Here is a 19,026-nt window from a genome sequence, read left to right as displayed (position 1 = left end):
CCCCCCCCTGGCTTTATTGGCAGGAATACAGACAAAGGAGAGTCAGGGAAAATAAACAGCAATCAAAAGGGAAAACTTTGGGGTGGGGAGAGAAGAATAGATGGATGGATCACACCAAAAAAGAAAGGTAAATAGCAAACAAAGGACCGGTGCGGAAAAATCCAGCGGGAGTTGCTGGGCCAAAAAAGCAGTTGCTGAACCCGACCGTCTGGGTCGCGAGGTTCCTGCGCCGGGTTGATCGCCTCCTGATCCGTGACGCTACGACCCAGGGAGGAAAGAGGGAAAAGAGCCAGCTAAGCCCATTAGCCCCAATCCTTCTGCCCCCCAATCTTAGTGACTGCCGGGGCTGCTGGGGATTGCTTGGGGACTGCTGGGACTGTTGGCTCCCTCTCTAACCTCCTTCCCCCGGGACCCGTGGACTGGCTTTCCTTTTTCCTTCAATCCGCGTTCTATGGAAATCCCTTCCAGCAACAGATGACTGACTCCATACTTTGAGATTAGGATATCATGCTTCCTTGGATATAGTAGAATAGTATATCGTCTATCAGATTCGATAAAATGGAATCGAAAGGACCAGCGCCCGTAGGAATATCGAGATGTAATACACAGTAACTTAAGTAGAAACCGCAAATGAGCTCATCTCCTCCCAAACTTAAGGTTCTGGACCTCGAGAGCTGCCCGTGACTCGCTCACCTTCTGCTTTCGTCCCCTCCTCGGCTGCTCCAATCTTTTCTGCTGTCCGCACCAACTCTCCGTCTTCCCTCTTCACGTTCAGCCTGCCCTCTTTCGCAACCCCGCCCTTTTTTTTTTTTTGGCTTCTCTTCCTCCTCCTCCAGTCTATCCTCTGTTCTGTCTTGTTCCAGCTTCGGGTTGGCTCGCAGCTTCAAAGCCGCCAATCATTTAGCCCTGCGGGTTCCTGTCCTTGTGCTACCTCCCAGGATAAAGCGGTCATCGTTGGGGAACCTGTGGTCCTGCGGCCGATCCGTGGAAGGCTCAGCGATTCTCCCGCATTTTGACAGCTCGTCGCTGCGCCTTACCCAGAGTTCAATCCTCACTTCTCCGAGCTTCACGTCTACAACTGTGCACCATCCTCCAAACGACGCGTGTTAATTCATCCGGTTCCTTTTTGCAAGACTGCCATAGGAGCCTGTGTCGTTGCCCGATCTAGACTCGTGATAGATTGGGTTTGCCTGTCGCGAGTCTTGCTGCAGCAGTTTCGGGCATTCACCCCGCCACCACTTCCTCGACTTTCACCTTCTTCCAAAACGTGATGAGCGTCATGTACGCTCTGGACGATCGCACACATACCGCACCGCCTCCCCCGCCGCCGCTCTCGATGGATCGTATCCCTCCCCCATCCTCCTCATACCCCACTCCGGGCTCTGCAGGCGTCGCGTCTGCCGGCGGGTTACCGCCGTCGAGCCATCTAGCGCCGCTTTCCACCGTCCATGAAAATCGCATTTGGTCTTTGCAGGTGGTTCAGCAGCCGGTTCGCGCCCGGATGTGTGGCTTCGGCGATAAGGTAGGTCTTGCTGTGCTGTCTTGAACCGCTCTTTTCTTCCCACCTTTTCGATGGGTAGCTGACTGTAGCTCAGGATCGCCGACCCATTACACCTCCTCCCTGCATTCGCCTGGTTGTCCGAGATGCCCAAACTGAAAAGGAGATTGACATTAAGTATGACGGCACCATATTCCGCTCTGCCGATGATAGGTGCTGACCGGCCATTCTAGTGAGATCGACACGTCTTTCTATGTGCTCATGGTCGACCTGTGGAACGCGGAAGGGACCAGCGAGGTAAACCTCGTCAAGCACTCCGCCACTTCTCCCTCGATATCGACGGCCATGTCCTCCTCATACCCCCCTCCGCCGCATAGTGTCTCGCCTTCCTACCCGCCCTACGCGCAAAATGCCTACGGCCAGCCTGTTGGATACCCTCAGATGAACAACTACTACGGTGGCAACCCCCAACTACAGTATCAAAACCCGTATGGAGCGAATCCACAAGCACCCTATTATCAGCCTTACTATGCCGGCGGTCACATGCCGCCCACCAACATTTCCCCGGCGCAGCCTGTGGCCTCTGGCCCTGGCGGCATGTTCACGCGGAACCTCATCGGCAGCCTCAGCGCCAGCGCGTTTCGCTTGACCGACCCGGAAAACAAGATCGGAGTGTGGTTTATCCTGCAGGACCTGAGTGTCCGCACAGAGGGCTCTTTCCGGTGAGTGCAGATTTTTGAGCCGATCACGATTTGATTGATGTAACTGATTTCGCGTGCAGTCTCAAAATGAGCTTTGTGAATGTAGGCAGCCAGTCCGGCGATTCCCCCAACGGGGTCTCCGTGATCAACCACGGCTCTGCGCCAGTACTGGCCTCGGTGTTCTCCGAGCCATTCCACGTATTTTCGGCCAAGAAGTTCCCCGGTGTCATTGAGAGCACACCACTGAGCAAATGCTTTGCCCTCCAGGGGATCAAGATTCCCATCCGCAAGGACGGAGTAAAGGGATCTCGCGGGCGTCACAGCGACGGAGACGATGCCGGGGACGATTACGACTAAACCAAGGTTGTTTGCTAATTCGGGATACCAATGGGCGATGTTTTGTGTTTTTGGTTGCTTTTTTTGCTCACGCGGTTTATATATATACGGGTCAAGGTTGGACGCGGGGTTTGGTTCTGCGGTGTTGGTGATGGGCTCTTTCAAACGGAATGGGGGTGTATTGTTACTATCTGGGCCGGTGTCACAGGGTTCTTCGGGTTCTCCTGGTTCATTTCTCCTTGCTACGTGATATTTGATTAATGCTTCCTTGCTTTCGATTCGTGTGACTTGCTTTATACGAAGTGATGGTTTTCGCGCCTGGTCCTACGGTCCCGCGCACAACGGTTAGAGGCGAAAATGCTCATCTTATGGGGGACTGTACTGTATTGCATTACCCTAGGAGAATGTATGAATGATAGCCTGATAGCAGTAATCCATTCCTTTGTGCTCTTTCGCGGTCTATCAACCCTCTGGACTAGGTTAAAGTTCTGTTCGGACACGCGCAGTTGCTTCGTCCGGACGAACCATCGTTCCACCGAGACATGGTCGCCTCTGCAGCTCGTATTGACTGTGGCGGTGCGCAACGTCGACGATGACGTCGATCGGCCACCAGCTTCCATGGGAAAGGTGGCGGGCGTCGGAAAAAGGCGCTCGAAGCTCAGTCTTCAGCAAAACCTTCGTAAGGGATGGTCTAGGTAAATCGGGCTTGTCCGACCGACCAAAAAAAGAGCAAGTGAGAAAAGAGTTAGATTGGGGCATCGGATATTCGGGAACCGGGAACCCTGACTACATAGTAAGTTGCTAGTCTGCTGGACGGACCCTGTTTTCCCTAAACTTCTTGGTATTGATTGGAGATGATCGTCGTTCTATAATTAAACGGTCGCCAACGGGCATCAATCTTTTTTCCCTTTTCCTTCTTCTTCTTCCCTTGCCGTGTCTCGGAGCAACAACTGAGACAGGTCGTTTAACCGGCACGTCATGAGCTCATGGGTTCCCCAGTTTTTTCCTTCAATTGAGCCACTCTGCACGGCTGGTGAGGGTCTTCGTCTCCATGCGGTTTCACTTTAGTGTGCTGGGCTAGCAGATAGTAAGTGGGAGGCCTCTTCTGATAGGTTTAGGCTCTATTATTCTCTGACGGCTCGTGCCGCTTCCCTGCGTTTTCTGCTGTGGCAGGGTTGAGATGGATGCCGGAGGCGATGTTTTGTCTGTTGCTATCCATAGTGCACCGTAGTGCCCTCGTTATGTTTCTTGTGATGGAGGCCCTTGCTCGACTGGCCACTCTCACTCTTTCTCTTCGAGCTCTCTCTCCACTTAGTTTCTTTCCCTAATAGTAACTGGTTGATCTCATAGTCTGATCATCGAAGGATATAAATACAGCCTAAGGATCCTCCTTCTCTTCCCCTTCAGTACTCCAAAGACATTCGTTTTCAAACAAAACAACTTGATACCTTTCCACACCATACCACCACACCTATCTCTATATTATATTATAATCAAAACTTTCTAATACCATCAAAATGAAGTTCACTCTCGCCTCTACTCTTCTTCCCCTCCTGGCCGCCGCTGCCCCCGCCCAGCAGCGCGATACCACCAATGCCACCACTCCCTCTACCTTCGGCATCATGTCCGCCCGCTCCGGCTCTCCCATCCACCTTCTCCCCTTGAACGCCAACAGCGGCGGTTTCTACCTGGGTGGAAACACCTCTTCTTACTGCCCGATCTCTTCCGGCTGCCCTGCTGGTACTGAGACCGTTTTTGCTGGTGATGGCTCTGCTTTGGTGAGTTCCCCCATACCATAACCATAACCATATTACCTTTCCCATACCCTCTTCTCCCCCATCAAAACCACACAAGACCCCCATATACTAATGAAATAATGAAATAGGACGTCGAAGTCCCCGGCGGCCAGCAAGTCTACGTCGCCCCCAGCGGCGCCCTGACCTTCACCGTCCCCCACTCGGCCTACATCCCCGCTGGCTCGTCCACCGGCCCCTTCAAGTACACCCCCGGCAAGCCCTTCGGCAGCTGGACTTTCACCGGTGCCGGTGCTACGGGCTTCATGGCTTGCCCTGATCAGGGTAACAAGTGGCAGGTGTTTGCTGCTACTAAGAATGCTACCGTGCCCAGTGGCAATGTCGCTGATTGCTTGGGCTTTGATGCCCTCGCTGTGGCTACCAATGGTTCTGTCGCTGCTTGGGAGTATATCTAAACTACTTAGTACTACTTCCTTTTCGGGGCGGGGTTAGTTTTGGTGGAGATGGTTGGTTGGTTGAGGAAAAGATACTAGAGTAGTTATAGATGAAGTGGGTTGGTAGTATAGTGGTTGTGTTCATTTGGTTTTATTAATGAGTGTTTTGTATATGTATGTTAATGTGATCAATGATTGTTGATATTTTTGATTTTGATTTCATTAGTTGTAAGATTTAGTCTGGTGGGCAGTATAGTTGGTGTTATGTTGTTGTTATTATGATATTGTCAGTCATAACAGTGTCATGCGTTCTATAGTAGTATACTAGTATAGTACGAAGTTAGATAACTTAATACGCTGTGTGGTATCTAATTCCTCCATATCCGCACCGCCTTGTCTTTCCCGCCACTTCCCACCTTCTGTCCATCCGGACTCCAATCTACTGCAAACACCTCGTCCTTGTGGCCCGGCAGATCCTCTTGCAACTTGCCCGTCCGCACATTCCATACCTTCAGCGTTGTGTCCTTGGACGACGAGACCAGCAGCCGGGAATCAGCCGAGAAGCAGCACTGATACACGGCGCCGACGTGGCCGCGGAGTGTCGTGATAAATCTATTGTCCATTAGTACTTGTATGTCACATTTTGAAGCTGTGGTAAAAACTCACTTCCCGTCACGGGCGTTCCACAGCTTAACATGGTTGTCGAATCCCGCGGACGCAATGTACGCCATGTCCGGCGAGAACGTCACATGGTTCACCTCCTTCTGGTGTCCCAGCAGTCGCGCAATTGGCTTACTCGAATTAACCGGCTCCCACAAGTACATAGTGAAGTCGTCACTCGCTGATACTAGCTTCTCGACGATCTTGTTGTTGATGGTCGCCGCCTGCTCGAATCGCTGCTTGGCTGCCGCGATCTTCTCGGCATCGGCCTGCGGCACCTTGCCGGTGTGGTCGTGGTACGCAGTGCGGAGGACAAAGTCGGTAGACAGGGCCAGGTGGTTGACGCGGTGGGCGTGCGCAGAAAGGGTCTGACGCAGGGTACCGTTCTGAGCATTCCATACCTTGATGGTCTTGTCGTGAGAAGCAGTGTAGATGTTCCCGGTTCCGCCCCAGCGGACGCAGGTCACGGAGCCCTTGTGCCCGGTGAGAACGGTGTCGATGCGTTTCGAGACCACGTCCCATATGCGGACTGTCGAGTCCTTGGACGCGGACGCCAGGCGCGGCCGGCCGGGCTGCTGAAGATGGTATGGTTCCCAGGCCAGACTGGTGATCCATTTGGCGTGTCCCTTCAAGGGCGCGCCCAACGGGGTTCCCTTCTTTGCGTCCCAGAAGCGCACGGTATTGTCCATGCTTCCCGTCGCAATCATTGCGCCGTTGGGCGAGTAGCTGACCGCCAGCACCCAGCTGGTATGGCCCTTCAGAGTGTGCAGAGGAGTTCCAGTGTCGCAATCCCAGATGCGAGCTGTAGAGTCACCGCTGCCGGTAACCATTGTGGACGAGTTAACAGGGGAGAAGCTGGTCGCAAGAATTGCCTCGCCGTGTCCGGCGATCGCAGCGGAGCATCGTGAAACGGCTTTGACGCGGAACACAGCCTGGGGAGTGAAGTAGAGATGTACAGTATCTTCGGTTGTCTTCAGGCCGGGCTTCAAGAGGGAGTGGTACAAGTCAGAGAGGATATCGATTGTCTGGTCGTTTTTGTCTTTGCCATCGGATTGGTATGTGAACCGGTACGGTACTCGCTCATCTTCTTCCTGCGGCGCAAAAAGAAATCTATTAGTCTCTGGTATATGCTGAACAATGCCTTGCTGCATACCTACATTGCCTTGTAACGTATTCAAAAGAGTCTCGAGATTCTTCACACTGGCATCAGCAACTGGAACGGACACCGCCGGCCCGGTCGCAGATCCCGTCGCCTGGTCGAAGAATTGCACACGAATGCTACCCAGGTTCTCTGGAACACTCTGGATCTCCTGCTGCAGGCGGGCCCGCTCAGCATTCTCTGTCCTCTGACGCTTCGACGGGGGAGGTAGAAGAGTCGCCATTGTGTCGCTCTTTGTTGGATGATTTTGTCGTTGAAGATTTTCGCCGAAAAAAAGATAAAAGATAGCCGTCGCTATCGCGGGGAGTCTATCGCCACTAGTCCGCTTCCGGACGGCAGCTCTAACTATATCCTGCATCAATGGAAAAACGCTCTCCTCCTCAGCTGGTAAATCATGCAAAACGCAGAATGTCGGTTTCATTTGCTCGAAGCTCCTCTATTGGGGCTGCTAGCTCTGTTGCTCCCTTTTTCAGAACCAGCACATTCCCCAGAACAACGCCGAGGCCAACGACAACAGCAACAAGCGTTGCTTCTCAGGACATCATCTGTGCCGTTAGTGAGTCCAGAGGTATCTCTTCGACGGTTGGCCTTGCTTTTGTCAATCTATCCACTGCAGAGACAGTGTTGTGTCAGATATGCGATAGCCAGACGTACGTCAGAACTGTCACGAAGATCGGGGTATTCGAACCGACCGAGATTCTGTTCGCAACCTCTGCCAAAGAATCCAAGTTGTTCTACATCATACAGGAGAATATCCAAGATACTACATTTACCTTTTTAGACCGCAAGTTCTGGTCGGAGAGGGCTGGCCATGACTATGTAGACCGGCTCGCCTTTTCTGGGGATGTTGAACCCATCAAAATCGTCCTGGGAGGGAACTATTATGCTGCCTGCTGCTTTGCTGCGGTGAGCACCACAACCGTCTGGCTGACACGACTAATTTCCATAGGTCTTAAAGTATGTCGAGCTGGAGCTAAACAGAACCTTCACCTGCCACTCGCTTCGTATCAGGTTCGAGCCATCACAGGGGTCCATGTCCATTGATCTATCCACAATTGTCTCCTTGGAGTTGATCCAAAATATACACAATGCGAAATCAAAGGATAGCCTGTACGGACTTCTCAATGAGACTCTGACACCTATGGGTGCAAGGCTTCTCAGAGCCAACATTCTTCAACCATCAACCGAGGAATCAAAGCTGCAAGCACGATACGATGCTGTTGAGGATTTGTCTACAAAGGAGGACATGTTTGTCTCAGTGAGACAAGGTTCGTTTAGAATCCTGCTATATATGACTCTATTCTAACCATACCAAATATTAGCTCTCAAAGGCTTTGTTGATGCGGATAAAGTTCTTACTTCTGTAAGTGGAGAACTAGCCTTCTTAATAGCTTACTGACAATCCAGCTCATCCTTGTGCCCAATAAACGAGCCTTACAATACGCTGAGCAGTCTGTCAACAATGTCATCATGGTCAAGACATACGTGGGATCAATCAAGTCAGTTTACAAGGCACTGATGGCAGCTCAAAGCAGTCTTCTAACAACCATAAGAGAGGTAGCTGTATGTTGATATTGTCATGCGGTAGCTAACCACTATACAGCTATGTGCCCCAGCAGGCCACCGGGCTGTTCAGCAGATGATTGAAGAGACTCTCAACGAGCATGTCACATACCAAACCCGGCCACTTGATCTCAGGAACCAGCGCATTTACTGTGTCCGGGTAAGCCTCATGTGCAAGTTCCCCTGCATGCCTGACATAGTTTACTCTAGGCTGGTGTGAACAGCCTCCTCGACGTCGCGAGACAAACATACAAAGAAGCTAATACAGATGCCGCGGATCTCGTAGCAGAGCTAGCAGGTCAGTACATTGGAGCATAGAAACTGCTCATAGCTGATAGTAGTAGAAACGTACAGTATAGCCCTTGACTTGAAGTTCGACAGAGCTCGCCAATACTACATTAGTCTCTCGGCTACAACAGTAGAATCCTTGCCAGACGTCTTCATCAACGTCTTTCGCAAAAAGAACCGTATAGAGTGTCAAACGCTCGATCTCGTTAAGCTCAATCAGAAGATCACAGATGCACACAATGAAGTCATCAATATGAGCGACGAAACGGTGCAGGGACTAATTCACAACATCTGCTCAGAGATCTCAGGACTCTTCAAAGTAAGCGAAGCCATTGCTATTCTTGACATCCTAACAGCGTTCGCCCAATTAGCAACATCAAACGACTACATCCGGCCTGAACTGACAGATACTCTCGCAATCAAATCCGGACGTCATCCGATCCGCGAGAAGATACACACGAAGAAGTTCATCCCCAATGATGCCTACGCAACGCAACAGTCTCGCTTCCAGATCATCACAGGCTGCAACATGAGCGGCAAATCCACTTACATCCGCACCCTAGCGCTGATGACCGTAATGGCGCAAATCGGCTGTTTCATCCCAGCAGAATATGCATCATTCCCCATCGTCCACCAACTATTCGCACGAGTCTCCACGTCCGACGACCTCGAAGCAAATATTTCGACCTTTGCCGCCGAAATGCGCGAAATGGCCTTCATCCTCCGCAACATCGAACCGCGCAGCATGGTTATCGTCGACGAACTAGGGCGCGGCACCAGCACAACAGACGGCCTGGCCATAGCCATCGCCATCGCGGAAGCACTCGTAGAAAGCCACGCGCTAGTCTGGTTTGTGACCCATTTCCGAGATCTCGCCTTAATAATGGGCGAGCGCAATGGCGTCGTGAGCCTCCATCTCACGGCAGAAGTATCCCCCGATGCTTCGAAAATGACCATGCTCTACAAGATAGCCGAAGGCATCGATACGAATCAATTCTACGGCCTCGCTCTAGCCAAGCTTGTTGACCTTCCCCCAGGTGTCCTCGAAACCACACAGCAGGTATCAGAGAAACTCAATCAGCTCGCTAAACGCCGACATAGCAAGTCCAGAGCCTTGGCGGTGACTCGTAGACGGAATCTGATCCTTTCGCTGAAAGAACAACTCCTTCTAGTCCGTAATAGAACTATGGAAGGCGAAGCCCTTCGGAAATGGTTGAAGCGGCTTCAGGATGACTTTGCTCTGAGTATGGCTGCTATCGACGAGGACGCGGCATGTGCCAGCGACGAAGACGCTCCTGCGCCCAGGGAAGTGTACGAGGACACTAGTTCTACCGGGAACCTTCTTTTCGATGATGAGGGCCCTGAGGTCCATCATAGCTCTGAACTGGGTGAAACCCTGGTGCAAACTGCTGAAGGTCAGCTTGGAATTCCTGAGTCAGAAGCCCTTCTCGAAAGTCCTAATGATTGTATATCACGACTATTAGCTCCTCCCTCGGACGTCTCCGAGGGGCCTGTAGATGGACTCGCCACGTCGCGTTCTGAAAATAATGATGATTCCTCTGACGAACAGAATCCCATTTCCTCAATGAATACTGAATCCTGATCCGTTCATCTCTACCACATCATGTATGACTTTAACAGTATTGTGTTGCATTTGTTTTACACCCCCATAATCCAACCCCAGACTGAAATGTACTTATTTCCATTCATCCCCCTGCACCAACGCAAAGAAAAACCAGCCCACTAGCTTTTATTTACCTCACGCAAGCAACTCTAGAAGTAAAAAGCATTTTTCGCTCAAATACAAGCTGAACAAGCAACGACATCATCAACAAACGTAGGACCCGGACCGACGATGCATAGACACAAACCCACTTTCGTATGTGTGAGGTGAAAGAAAAGAAGAGAAGAAAAGAACAGTATAGTGGTGTGGTATGTATCATCATTATCCGAAATGGAACAGAGTCTGCTTCCCCTTCTTGTTCTTGCCCTTCTTGCCTCCTGCAGGGAACTCGGGGAAATCATCCTCTGCATTAGACGAGCTAGCGCCGGGGTCGTTCCGAGAGGCCCAGGCATTCCCGGATGGCTTGTGACGGTCGTCCCAGCGGACGGTGCCGCGAGTCAGACCTGCCATGAGGACGTTGGGCTTAGGCGCAGCAGGGAGAGCAGGGAAGGCTTCGGCGCTGTTGGCGTTGACTGGGCGCGCCGGGGCGCGCGAGGCGGAGCGGGAAGAGGTGGCGCTGCTGAAGGCAGAGGTCGGGGCTGAGGGAGCTGCGGCCGCGGCGGCGCCCCAGGGAGTAGTGGCAGCGGGGGTGGAAGATCGGGGGGTAGAGCGGGCGGTGGTCGAGGAGAGAGGGGGGAAGGGGTTAGCGGCTGAGGAAGAGGAGGATGATGAAGGCATAGCACCGCTTCTACCAACGTAGGAACGGGAGGACTGGGCTGTTGAGGATTTGAGGCGCAGGACACGCTTTCCTCCCACTCCGCTGCCGTTCACGGTTCCTGGGGACATGCCGGGAAGCATGCCGCCGGGGCCGGGCAGAGCTGGGTAGTCTTCATTGATGGCACGCCAGTCATTCCAGGCCTTGAGGAGGGCGTTGCGCTTGCCTTCGTCTTCGTAGATCTCGGCGAGTTCTTTGATGAGTTTGCCCAGTTCGGTGCTGGAGGTATCAAAGAGCGAAAAGAAGGCGTCGATGAGTTCTGTGGCGGAGATTGAGGTGGTGCGGTAGCTGGAAACCCGGGCACGGAATTCCTTGAGCTTGTTCTGGTCGTTGCCTAGGAGGTTCGAGGCTCTTTCGACGACAGCCGCATGGCGGAGACGGCGGGCTTTTTCTTGAGGAGTACCCGAATCGGCACTGAGGTTGAGGTCTTCCATCTCGGCAACTGGCGTGGCTGCGGGAGGGGTCTGTGTGGGCGTTGGACGAGCCGGAGCACGCACAGGCTGAGTATCGTTGCGTGTTAGTTGGCCGCCGAAGCTGCGGGTAGACACGGACTGTGCACTTTGGATGGCCATCTGGCGTTGATACGCAATCTCGTCTCTTCGCAGTGGCTGAGCGCTGGACACCGGTAGAGGCTCCGCGTTAGGATCGCGTCCACGACCAGCACCTCGACGCTGGCGCTGAGGCTGGTAAGGAGTTCTGATATCAAAGGATGACAGGTCAACAGTGCGAGCGTCGCGTCTGGCGTCCTTAGAAAGGCCGTTGGGATGGCATTCAAGTTGATGTGCCTTGAGGTCCATCTGGGACTCGAAGACGACGAACTTCTTCTCCAGACACTCCTGGTCGAGGCACAGGAAGTGATCTTTCTGAAAGTGGTCTTCGAGAGCGTTGTAGTCGATGTAGTACTGTTGCTGGCGGCCGCTGGAGCGACGGTCACAAATGTGGCATCTTTCGTGACGGTCACGACAATGTGCGTATAATTCGTCGTCACCATAGAACCGTTGCCGACAGAAACCACACTCAGGATGGCCTCTGAACCCACTCTGGTCTATGGCACCAGGCACATCATCTCCATGCCTCTCGTGCTTGCGCAACTCTGCATTGGTGAAGAGCTCATGCTCGTGCGTGAACACTTTCTTGTTTCGTGTGCAAAGATCACTGGGACATTGAAGTCAGTATGCGCCTACACAGCTCATCGCATCCAACGGTAGAAGGAACTTACCACATCACTCTGCCATGCTTGCTTTTGACGTGACGATGCAGGTCAGGCCATCCCAAGCAAGCCACATCACAGCCTCTATCCGGGCAATTGTACCGCAACAACAACACTGTATCTTCAAAGATGTCGTTGTTCTCGTACTTGATTCCTAGATTTTCGTCCATCTGCGAAAAATCGGAGTCCTTGAAATCCTCGTAGCGCTTGGCATGGTCATCCGTGAAGATAACATAGTTGGATTCCGTCTAATCCAAAAGCGAATGTCAGCGCATAGCCACAACGAAGACCAGAGAAGACAATCAGACAAGACACATACCCGACAGTGTGCACAAGCTTTATTCTTGTACAAAGCTCTCAATCTCAGCGCACAAATATGACAAGTCCGGTGATTACACGGCGAGACCGAGGTATGGTCGACCTTCGAAGCACAAATAAAGCAGACCTCGCCATCATCCGCATCATCGGACTCTTCTGTTGTGACAGGCTGCTTCCCCTTGCCTTCTGACGCCGTCTGAGCATTCGTATCACCCTGTCCACCTGCAGCAGAAGCCTCCGGCTTGTTCCCCGAGCGACCCTGCTTGTCCCGTCCTCCGCTGCCGCCTCCGCGACGGGGTCCCTGGCCCCTAGATCTCGCACCCCTTCCAGCGCCATCATGGGAATGGTGATGGTGACCATCGGTTTGTCCAGGTTGGCGAGCAGCTCCAAAGCCTCCTCCGCGGCCTCGTCGACGGCCGCCCCGACCTTGGCCTTGCGCTCCGGGAGCTTGGGCGGGCTGGGATTCGGACATTGGAAACGTGGAAAGATTGAGGGGCGGTTACTCGAGGTGATCAGGAAAGGTGATGTTTTGGGGGGCAGTGCCCAGAATTTGCTCTCTTGGGAGGGGAAGCGCGTCGCGCTTTGGTGAGCCTGTGCGACCAGACAGCGAATTTCGGCGGAGGGGTGATAAGCCGGCGTTGCAGTGGAGGGACCAGCTTTCACGTTACGAGCGGCGGGCAAAAAAGTTGGTTCGGCGGCATGCTTAGTGAGCATCGCTCCCGTTCTATCAATTTTATATTACTGCGATTAACTCGGCATAGGAGAACTAGGCAATTAATCTATTGGGGGATTCGTTCCAGTTATTGATATGACTCATTTTGACTCATTATAGCTCATGCAACTACAAGGCAGATCATCTGTGCGGCTTAGCCATGGGATGCATATTACTAGCCCCTTCGGCTACAACTGTACCGGCTGCTCGTGCGATAACTGAAAATGTATCATGCAATGACGCGATGCGATGTATGTAGCCAAATCAATAAGCGAATACGATCTCTAGGTAGCAACATCCATCGCGCCTGTCCACAAGGCAGCACCAACTCCCGCTGGAGAGAAAAGCAGGTCAACACAAAGAAAGATAGGGCAATCAGTTCGCCAATGAGAGTAGCAACAAGTGCAGCAAAATATCAATATGAGAAGCAAGTAATAAAATGTTGGAGCAGAATGAAAAGAGAGTTAGCGCCTGGGTTCCAAATGCTGTGTAATAAGCAAAAGTCGGGGAATCGTTAAGGCAACGACTTGGTCGCTGCGATTGCCTTGTCCGGAAGGCATAAGTTCGCGTCTAGATACCTAAGGTTATTCATCGGGACTATACAGATTCTGGCTGAGGATTTTGGTCATCGTAAACATGTGTATGCGATCTTGCTTGAACACGGCACGCATCGCATCGTCACAGCGGATTTGGCGCCGGTCATTGGGATCCTGAAGATCATGCTCGTGGATGTATTGCCAAAGCCGCTTCACTGTCTGCGGTCGCGAGAGCTGTCCGAATGTTAGTAGTAGTTCTTGCCCGACCGGAAATGGGAAGAAATAGTCATACCGTCACCTCGCCATCCAACAAAGCCGAAAGTGCCGGGGAAAGAGTCAGCGGTTTCTAGACAGCCGTCAGCACCAGTCACCTCCAGTAGGAAATATTTGCAGCATACGTGAAACCCGCCAGATCTGTTGACCTTCTTTCCTGAGTCCGAGCCCGATTCAAGGTCCGAATCGTCCTCAGCCTTCACTTTCTTGGATGTCTTTGCCTTGGCAGGCTGCTTCTTCTTCACAGGCTGGCTTCTGCGTGTACTAGCCCCGCGGGTTTGGCGCGCACGCATGTTTTCCTCGGCCTGAAGTTTGGCCGCGAACAGGGCATCCGCATCGATGTCATTGTCGGGCTTCTGCTTCTTAACAGGAGGAGTCTTGCTTGAAGTGTCCGAATGTTCCTCACTCTCCGCTTGGCGTTTCTGCGACATGGAAGATTGGGCCGGAGAGGACGGCTCAACAGGGGTCACCGAGTCGTGGTCTTTCCCATGGCCATTGGTGGTGGAAGCAGAGGTCGCCGGTGTCTCGGATGCGGTTTGGATGCCCTTTTGTGCCGCACAGACGTCGAACCGCTCCATGATAAGCTGCTTGATGGCAAGCTGTATGAATAAAAGTAACATTAGCATTATGTTTGAGATCTACCGCTACGAATCGAAAGAGCAAAGAGCAATATGCGACAATAATGAAAGGCCGGGGGCGCAGACCTTATGCGGGGTAAGATCATAGCCGATCTCATCCTGAAGGCCGTTGCGAATGGTTTTTGAAGAGATGGTGGTCAAATCACTTCTGGCGAGAATTGAATCAATGATCGGAATGTATTGATCGCGGGCTTCTGGAGATACTGTTGCATAGAAAAAGAAAAAGCCATGATGTCAGCTGAGAGCGATCTCGGCGTGGAGCATCGACCGGGAACATCAGACTTCCGAACTTACGCGACATGGTGGACCGGGTAGCTTTGCTTTGCAGCACCTCTGCAGGAAACAACACAACTGAATGGAATTTGATGTTGTCAATTGCTGACTGGACTCAATTTAAGAGTTCGCAAGGCTATCAGCAGCGGGATTCAGCTCACGGTGGTCGTGCACTGAGGAGGATCGTCTAGATCTGGGCGTAGCGCTGGCGCTTAGGACCGGCGGGGCATAAGAGAGAGGAGGTACGTAAAGCCCCAGGAGGAAGTAGGACAGGGAGAGAGATGGATTAGACAAGACAAAAACGAATAGACGAGGAGTTCGTGATGGCCGGCCCACAACGACCAGCAGCTATCACCCGCAGCAGCAACGGAAAGCGGGACGATGCGTGAGGATCGCGAAATGTTATGGCTGGTCCAAGCCGATTGTACAAGTCGGTTACAGAAGACATAATCAGCCGGGCGAGAAGCTGGGGGCGGGTGGCTTAGATAAGCGTTATCACGTGGTGGAGCTGGAGAAAGAATAGGCAGTTTACTAGTGGTATCATGGGGAATGGTCATTTACCGTCACTTTACCGCGCGAAAGTGAAAGCAAGCAGGGACAATGGGGAGATGACTCAGCCCTGACTCAGCTGCCTTCGCACACAGAAGGCGCTTGTGGTTTGGGATTTGTTCTTTTGCCCTAAAATCAGCCAAATCGGGGTCGACCAGCAGAAAATCCAGAACAGCATCTTTCATCTTCAAGATCATACCCTCTCCACCCTCACCCCCCATATCGCCGTTCGCTGCGACTGCAACCATGGCGCCCAGTTTTGACACCCTGACTGAGCAGGACCTCCACGAAGAGGAGGAGGAGGAGATTGACTTCTCCGGTGAGTGCGCCTCGCGTTGTTGTTCCATCATCCTCTTCTCGCCCAATTTCCCCCGTGCCCCTCGTCGCTGACTCCGCCCGTTTTTCTCCATCCAGATCTCAAGGAGCAGTATGAAGTGAAGCTTGAGGAGGGTTTGGACACATTTGTTGTGATCGATGGACTTCCGGTCGTCCCCGAGGAGAGCCGGCAAAAGCTCATCAAGTTCTTGTTGAGGAAGCTCAACACGGTCGGCCACACCTCGGAAGATGCCGTCTTCATGCCCCTCAACGACAAGAACATGTCCGAAGGGTATGTTTCAACTTAGGAATTCTGATTGTGGTCGGGAAAAGGTTGTGGAAACATTAACACGTCGTTTCAGTTTCGCCTTCGTTGAGTACGAGACCCCCGAACAGGCCATCGCTGCCGTCAAGCAACTGCACGGTGTACCCCTCGATAAGAAGCACACTCTCGCCGTCAACAAGTTGATGGATATCGATCGCTATGGCCGTGAAGGACGCATCGACGAGGAATACAAGCCCCCCACCATCGAACCCTTCAAGGAGAAGGAGCACCTCCGCTCATGGCTGGGCGACGCCAACGCCCGTGACCAGTTCGCCCTCTACCGTGGCGACAAGGTCGGTGTGTTCTGGAACAACAAGAGCAATCCCCCGGAGAACGTCGTCGATCGCGCGCACTGGACGCAGCTTTTCGTCCAGTGGTCCCCCAAGGGTACCTACCTCGCCTCCGTCCACCCCCAGGGTGTCCAGCTTTGGGGTGGTCCCGCCTTCTCGAAGCAGAAGCAGTTCCCCCATCCTTTCGTTCAGCTGGTCGAATTCTCGCCCGGTGAGAGCTACCTGACCACCTGGTCCGCCCGCCCCATCCAGGTTGAGGAGGGCCACCCGGTCCTGACCTACGAGGAAGACGGAAAGAACATCATCATCTGGGATATCGTCACTGGCAAGCCTCTTCGTTCCTTCGTCTCCCACGATCTGACTGCCGGCCCTGGTGGTGATGGAGAGCCCAAGAAGAAGGTCCAGTGGCCCGCTTTCAAGTGGTCTGCTGACGAGAAGTACGTTGCGAGAATGCAGCAGCACCAGTCGATCTCGATCTACGAGCTCCCCCGGATGAACTTGCTGGGCAAGACTTCCGTCAAGATCGATGGTGTTATGGACTTCGAGTGGTCCCCCGCCACCGTCGTCCGCGAGGGTGTCAAGCAGTACGAACAGCTGCTCTGCTTCTGGACTCCCGAAATCGGCAGCAACCCGGCCCGTGTCGCCTTGATGAGCGTTCCCTCGAAGGAGATTGTCCGTACGCGTAACCTGTTCAACGTCTCGGATGTCAAGCTGCACTGGCAGTCGCAAGGTACCTACGTCTGTGTCAAGGTCGACCGTCACTCCAAGTCCAAGAAGTCCATGGCCACCAACCTGGAGATTTTCCGCGTGCGCGAGAAGGGTGTCCCCGTGGAAGTCGTCGACAGTCTCAAGGATACAGTCATCAACTTTGCTTGGGAACCCAACGGAGGACGTTTCGTCGCCATCACCACGGGCGAGGCCCCCAGCGGCGCCGCCGTTCTCCCCAAGACCTCCGTGTCTTTCTTTGCCCCCGAAAAGAAGGGTGTCTCGGCCGGCAACTTCAAGGTTGTGCGCACCATCGAGAAGAAGACCAGCAACGCCATCTACTGGTCTCCCAAGGGACGTTTTGTCGTCGTCGCTACTGTTCACTCCCAGACCAACTTCGACATTGACTTCTGGGATATGGACTTTGAGGGTGAGAAGCCCGAGGGCGAGAAGGATCTGGCCGCCAACCTGCAATTAATGAAGACCGTTGAGCACTACGGTGTCACGGATATTGACTGGGATCCTACGGGTCGCTACGTTGTCAGCAGTGCTAGCGTGTGGACCCACTCGGTATGTTCTTTCTTTCTTTTGATATTCTGTTACAACTGGATTATTGACATATATTCTGTAGATGGAAAACGGCTACAACATTCACACCTTCGCCGGTCAGACCCTCGCCGAACACCCCACCGACAAGTTCAAGCAGTTCATCTGGCGCCCCCGCCCCCCCACTCTTCTCAGCAAGGAGGAGCAGAAGCAAGTGCGCAAGAACCTCCGCGAGTACTCGAAGGAGTTCGACGAGGAGGACAAGTACGCTGTCGACATTGCCAACACAGCAGTTGTGGAGACGCGCAAGCGCGTGCTCAACGAGTGGGCTGCCTGGATCCGGAGGGAGAAGGAGATGCTTGCGGAGGAGAAGGACGCCTACGGTGTGCCGGAAGACGTCGACTCCTCCAAGCAGGCCAAGGATGCCCCTGCTGTGTCGGAGGACCAAGGCGAGACAGTGGTGGAGGAGATTGTGGAAGAGATCATCGAGGAGAACGAGGAAGTCATTGGTTGATTGGGAAGCCAGCTTCGTATCTAATGTGTTCTATTCCATCTATTTCCTTTTCCTTTTCATTTCCTTTTATCCTTATCTCGCATCTTGTCTGTCGATATCCTCGCCTTTTTTTTCCTTATCCTCTCTGAAGCCCTTCACACTTCTTCCTCTCTTCCCTGTGAGACTTCATCTGTGATCCATTTGGATTGGTTCCAGCCCGCGCGTGGGGGCACCTGTGTCTGGAACATTTCAAAAAAAGTGAATAGAATCTGTGTTTGCATATTTCTTTCCCGAGCGTGAGGGGATACTTTGATGTGCGTGATGTTGGTAGCAATGAGAGATGACAGACAATGATGACTACTGCAATCATTCAAGTTCAGTTTATACCACTATCCATATCCCAATTACCNAAACTATCCAAAAGTCAGNAACACCAACCACCACCCCAACACAACCCACCATAATCCCATTATACATTCCACCCTCGCGGCCCCATTTCCAGCCGATCCCGTATTATACGGCCCGGAATAAGTACTCGACGGCTGCACGTTAATCTTAAAGAACTCCTTATCCCCCAATTTCTTATTGCCCCCAATGATATTGCCCCTAGGCGAGTATTCACAAACGACATACCATCCCTGCGGTCTCTCCGTTCCATTTATCCCACCACCTCCTCCGCCTCCACCATCACTTCTCTTCCCATTCCCATTATCATTATCATTAGTAGTGTTAGTATTGTTATATCCACAATCAATAGCCGCACACCCCACCTCCCTCGTCTCCCTCCACACCAACTGCGTAAAATGTCCCGTCTCCTCCGTGAACCCCGTCGGTTCCTGGAAATTGTACTTTTGGACTTCGTCACCCCAGGCGGCTACGGCAGACGAGACGTTGGGGTACCCGAAGGCGAGGTTCTCGCCGTAGGGGCCGTTCTGTACATTACTTATTAGCTATTTTTCGTTCCAGTGTATTCATATCTTGGGGGAAAGGGAGGGGAAGGGTATACCGAATG

General features: G+C 52.8%; 8 protein-coding genes across 8 annotated transcripts; 4 read left to right on the top strand and 4 right to left on the bottom strand.

Moving 5' to 3' along the window:
• Nucleotides 1-1,501: 1,501 nt before the first annotated feature.
• An01g06290 (uncharacterized protein) lies at nucleotides 1,502-2,556 on the top strand (the record flags this gene model as incomplete). Its single annotated transcript, XM_059748658.1, has 3 exons — nucleotides 1,502-1,522; nucleotides 1,712-2,220; nucleotides 2,280-2,556. 3 exons carry the CDS (start codon nucleotides 1,502-1,504, stop codon nucleotides 2,554-2,556), a joined length of 807 nt encoding a protein of 268 aa, XP_059599693.1.
• A 1,496-nt stretch (nucleotides 2,557-4,052) lies between these two features.
• Nucleotides 4,053-4,744, top strand: An01g06280 (uncharacterized protein; the record flags this gene model as incomplete). The annotated part of the gene is made up of 2 exons (XM_001389015.3): nucleotides 4,053-4,313; nucleotides 4,421-4,744. The coding sequence occupies 2 exons, from the start codon at nucleotides 4,053-4,055 to the stop codon at nucleotides 4,742-4,744; spliced, it is 585 nt and encodes a 194-aa protein (XP_001389052.1).
• A 347-nt stretch (nucleotides 4,745-5,091) lies between these two features.
• On the bottom strand, nucleotides 5,092-6,765 carry An01g06270 (uncharacterized protein; the record flags this gene model as incomplete). The annotated part of the gene is made up of 3 exons (XM_001389014.1): nucleotides 5,092-5,335; nucleotides 5,390-6,474; nucleotides 6,541-6,765. 3 exons carry the CDS (start codon nucleotides 6,763-6,765, stop codon nucleotides 5,092-5,094), a joined length of 1,554 nt encoding a protein of 517 aa, XP_001389051.1.
• Nucleotides 6,766-6,902: 137 nt separating this feature from the next.
• On the top strand, nucleotides 6,903-9,996 carry An01g06260 (uncharacterized protein; the record flags this gene model as incomplete). The annotated part of the gene is made up of 9 exons (XM_059748638.1): nucleotides 6,903-6,929; nucleotides 7,016-7,094; nucleotides 7,159-7,448; nucleotides 7,492-7,810; nucleotides 7,865-7,905; nucleotides 7,950-8,105; nucleotides 8,146-8,265; nucleotides 8,316-8,403; nucleotides 8,450-9,996. The coding sequence occupies 9 exons, from the start codon at nucleotides 6,903-6,905 to the stop codon at nucleotides 9,994-9,996; spliced, it is 2,667 nt and encodes an 888-aa protein (XP_059599692.1).
• A 342-nt stretch (nucleotides 9,997-10,338) lies between these two features.
• On the bottom strand, nucleotides 10,339-12,831 carry An01g06250 (uncharacterized protein; the record flags this gene model as incomplete). Its single annotated transcript, XM_001389012.1, has 3 exons — nucleotides 10,339-11,986; nucleotides 12,051-12,289; nucleotides 12,361-12,831. The coding sequence occupies 3 exons, from the start codon at nucleotides 12,829-12,831 to the stop codon at nucleotides 10,339-10,341; spliced, it is 2,358 nt and encodes a 785-aa protein (XP_001389049.1).
• An 824-nt stretch (nucleotides 12,832-13,655) lies between these two features.
• Nucleotides 13,656-14,819, bottom strand: An01g06240 (uncharacterized protein; the record flags this gene model as incomplete). The annotated part of the gene is made up of 5 exons (XM_059748621.1): nucleotides 13,656-13,841; nucleotides 13,900-13,953; nucleotides 14,006-14,479; nucleotides 14,585-14,712; nucleotides 14,813-14,819. 5 exons carry the CDS (start codon nucleotides 14,817-14,819, stop codon nucleotides 13,656-13,658), a joined length of 849 nt encoding a protein of 282 aa, XP_059599691.1.
• A 767-nt stretch (nucleotides 14,820-15,586) lies between these two features.
• Nucleotides 15,587-18,035, top strand: An01g06230 (uncharacterized protein; the record flags this gene model as incomplete). Its single annotated transcript, XM_001389010.3, has 4 exons — nucleotides 15,587-15,659; nucleotides 15,755-15,947; nucleotides 16,018-17,545; nucleotides 17,607-18,035. The coding sequence occupies 4 exons, from the start codon at nucleotides 15,587-15,589 to the stop codon at nucleotides 18,033-18,035; spliced, it is 2,223 nt and encodes a 740-aa protein (XP_001389047.1).
• Nucleotides 18,036-18,390: 355 nt separating this feature from the next.
• Nucleotides 18,391-18,964, bottom strand: An01g06220 (uncharacterized protein; the record flags this gene model as incomplete). The annotated part of the gene is made up of 3 exons (XM_059748609.1): nucleotides 18,391-18,427; nucleotides 18,474-18,684; nucleotides 18,763-18,964. Coding segments are annotated over 3 exons (450 nt in total), but the record flags the coding sequence as incomplete, so codon positions are not given.
• Nucleotides 18,965-19,026: the final 62 nt, after the last annotated feature.

The sequence above is a fragment of the Aspergillus niger genome (genome assembly GCF_000002855.4).
Source record: "Aspergillus niger supercontig An01".
In the NCBI taxonomy this organism is placed as follows: domain Eukaryota; kingdom Fungi; phylum Ascomycota; class Eurotiomycetes; order Eurotiales; family Aspergillaceae; genus Aspergillus; species Aspergillus niger.
This window is presented reverse-complemented; position numbering and strand designations above follow the sequence as displayed.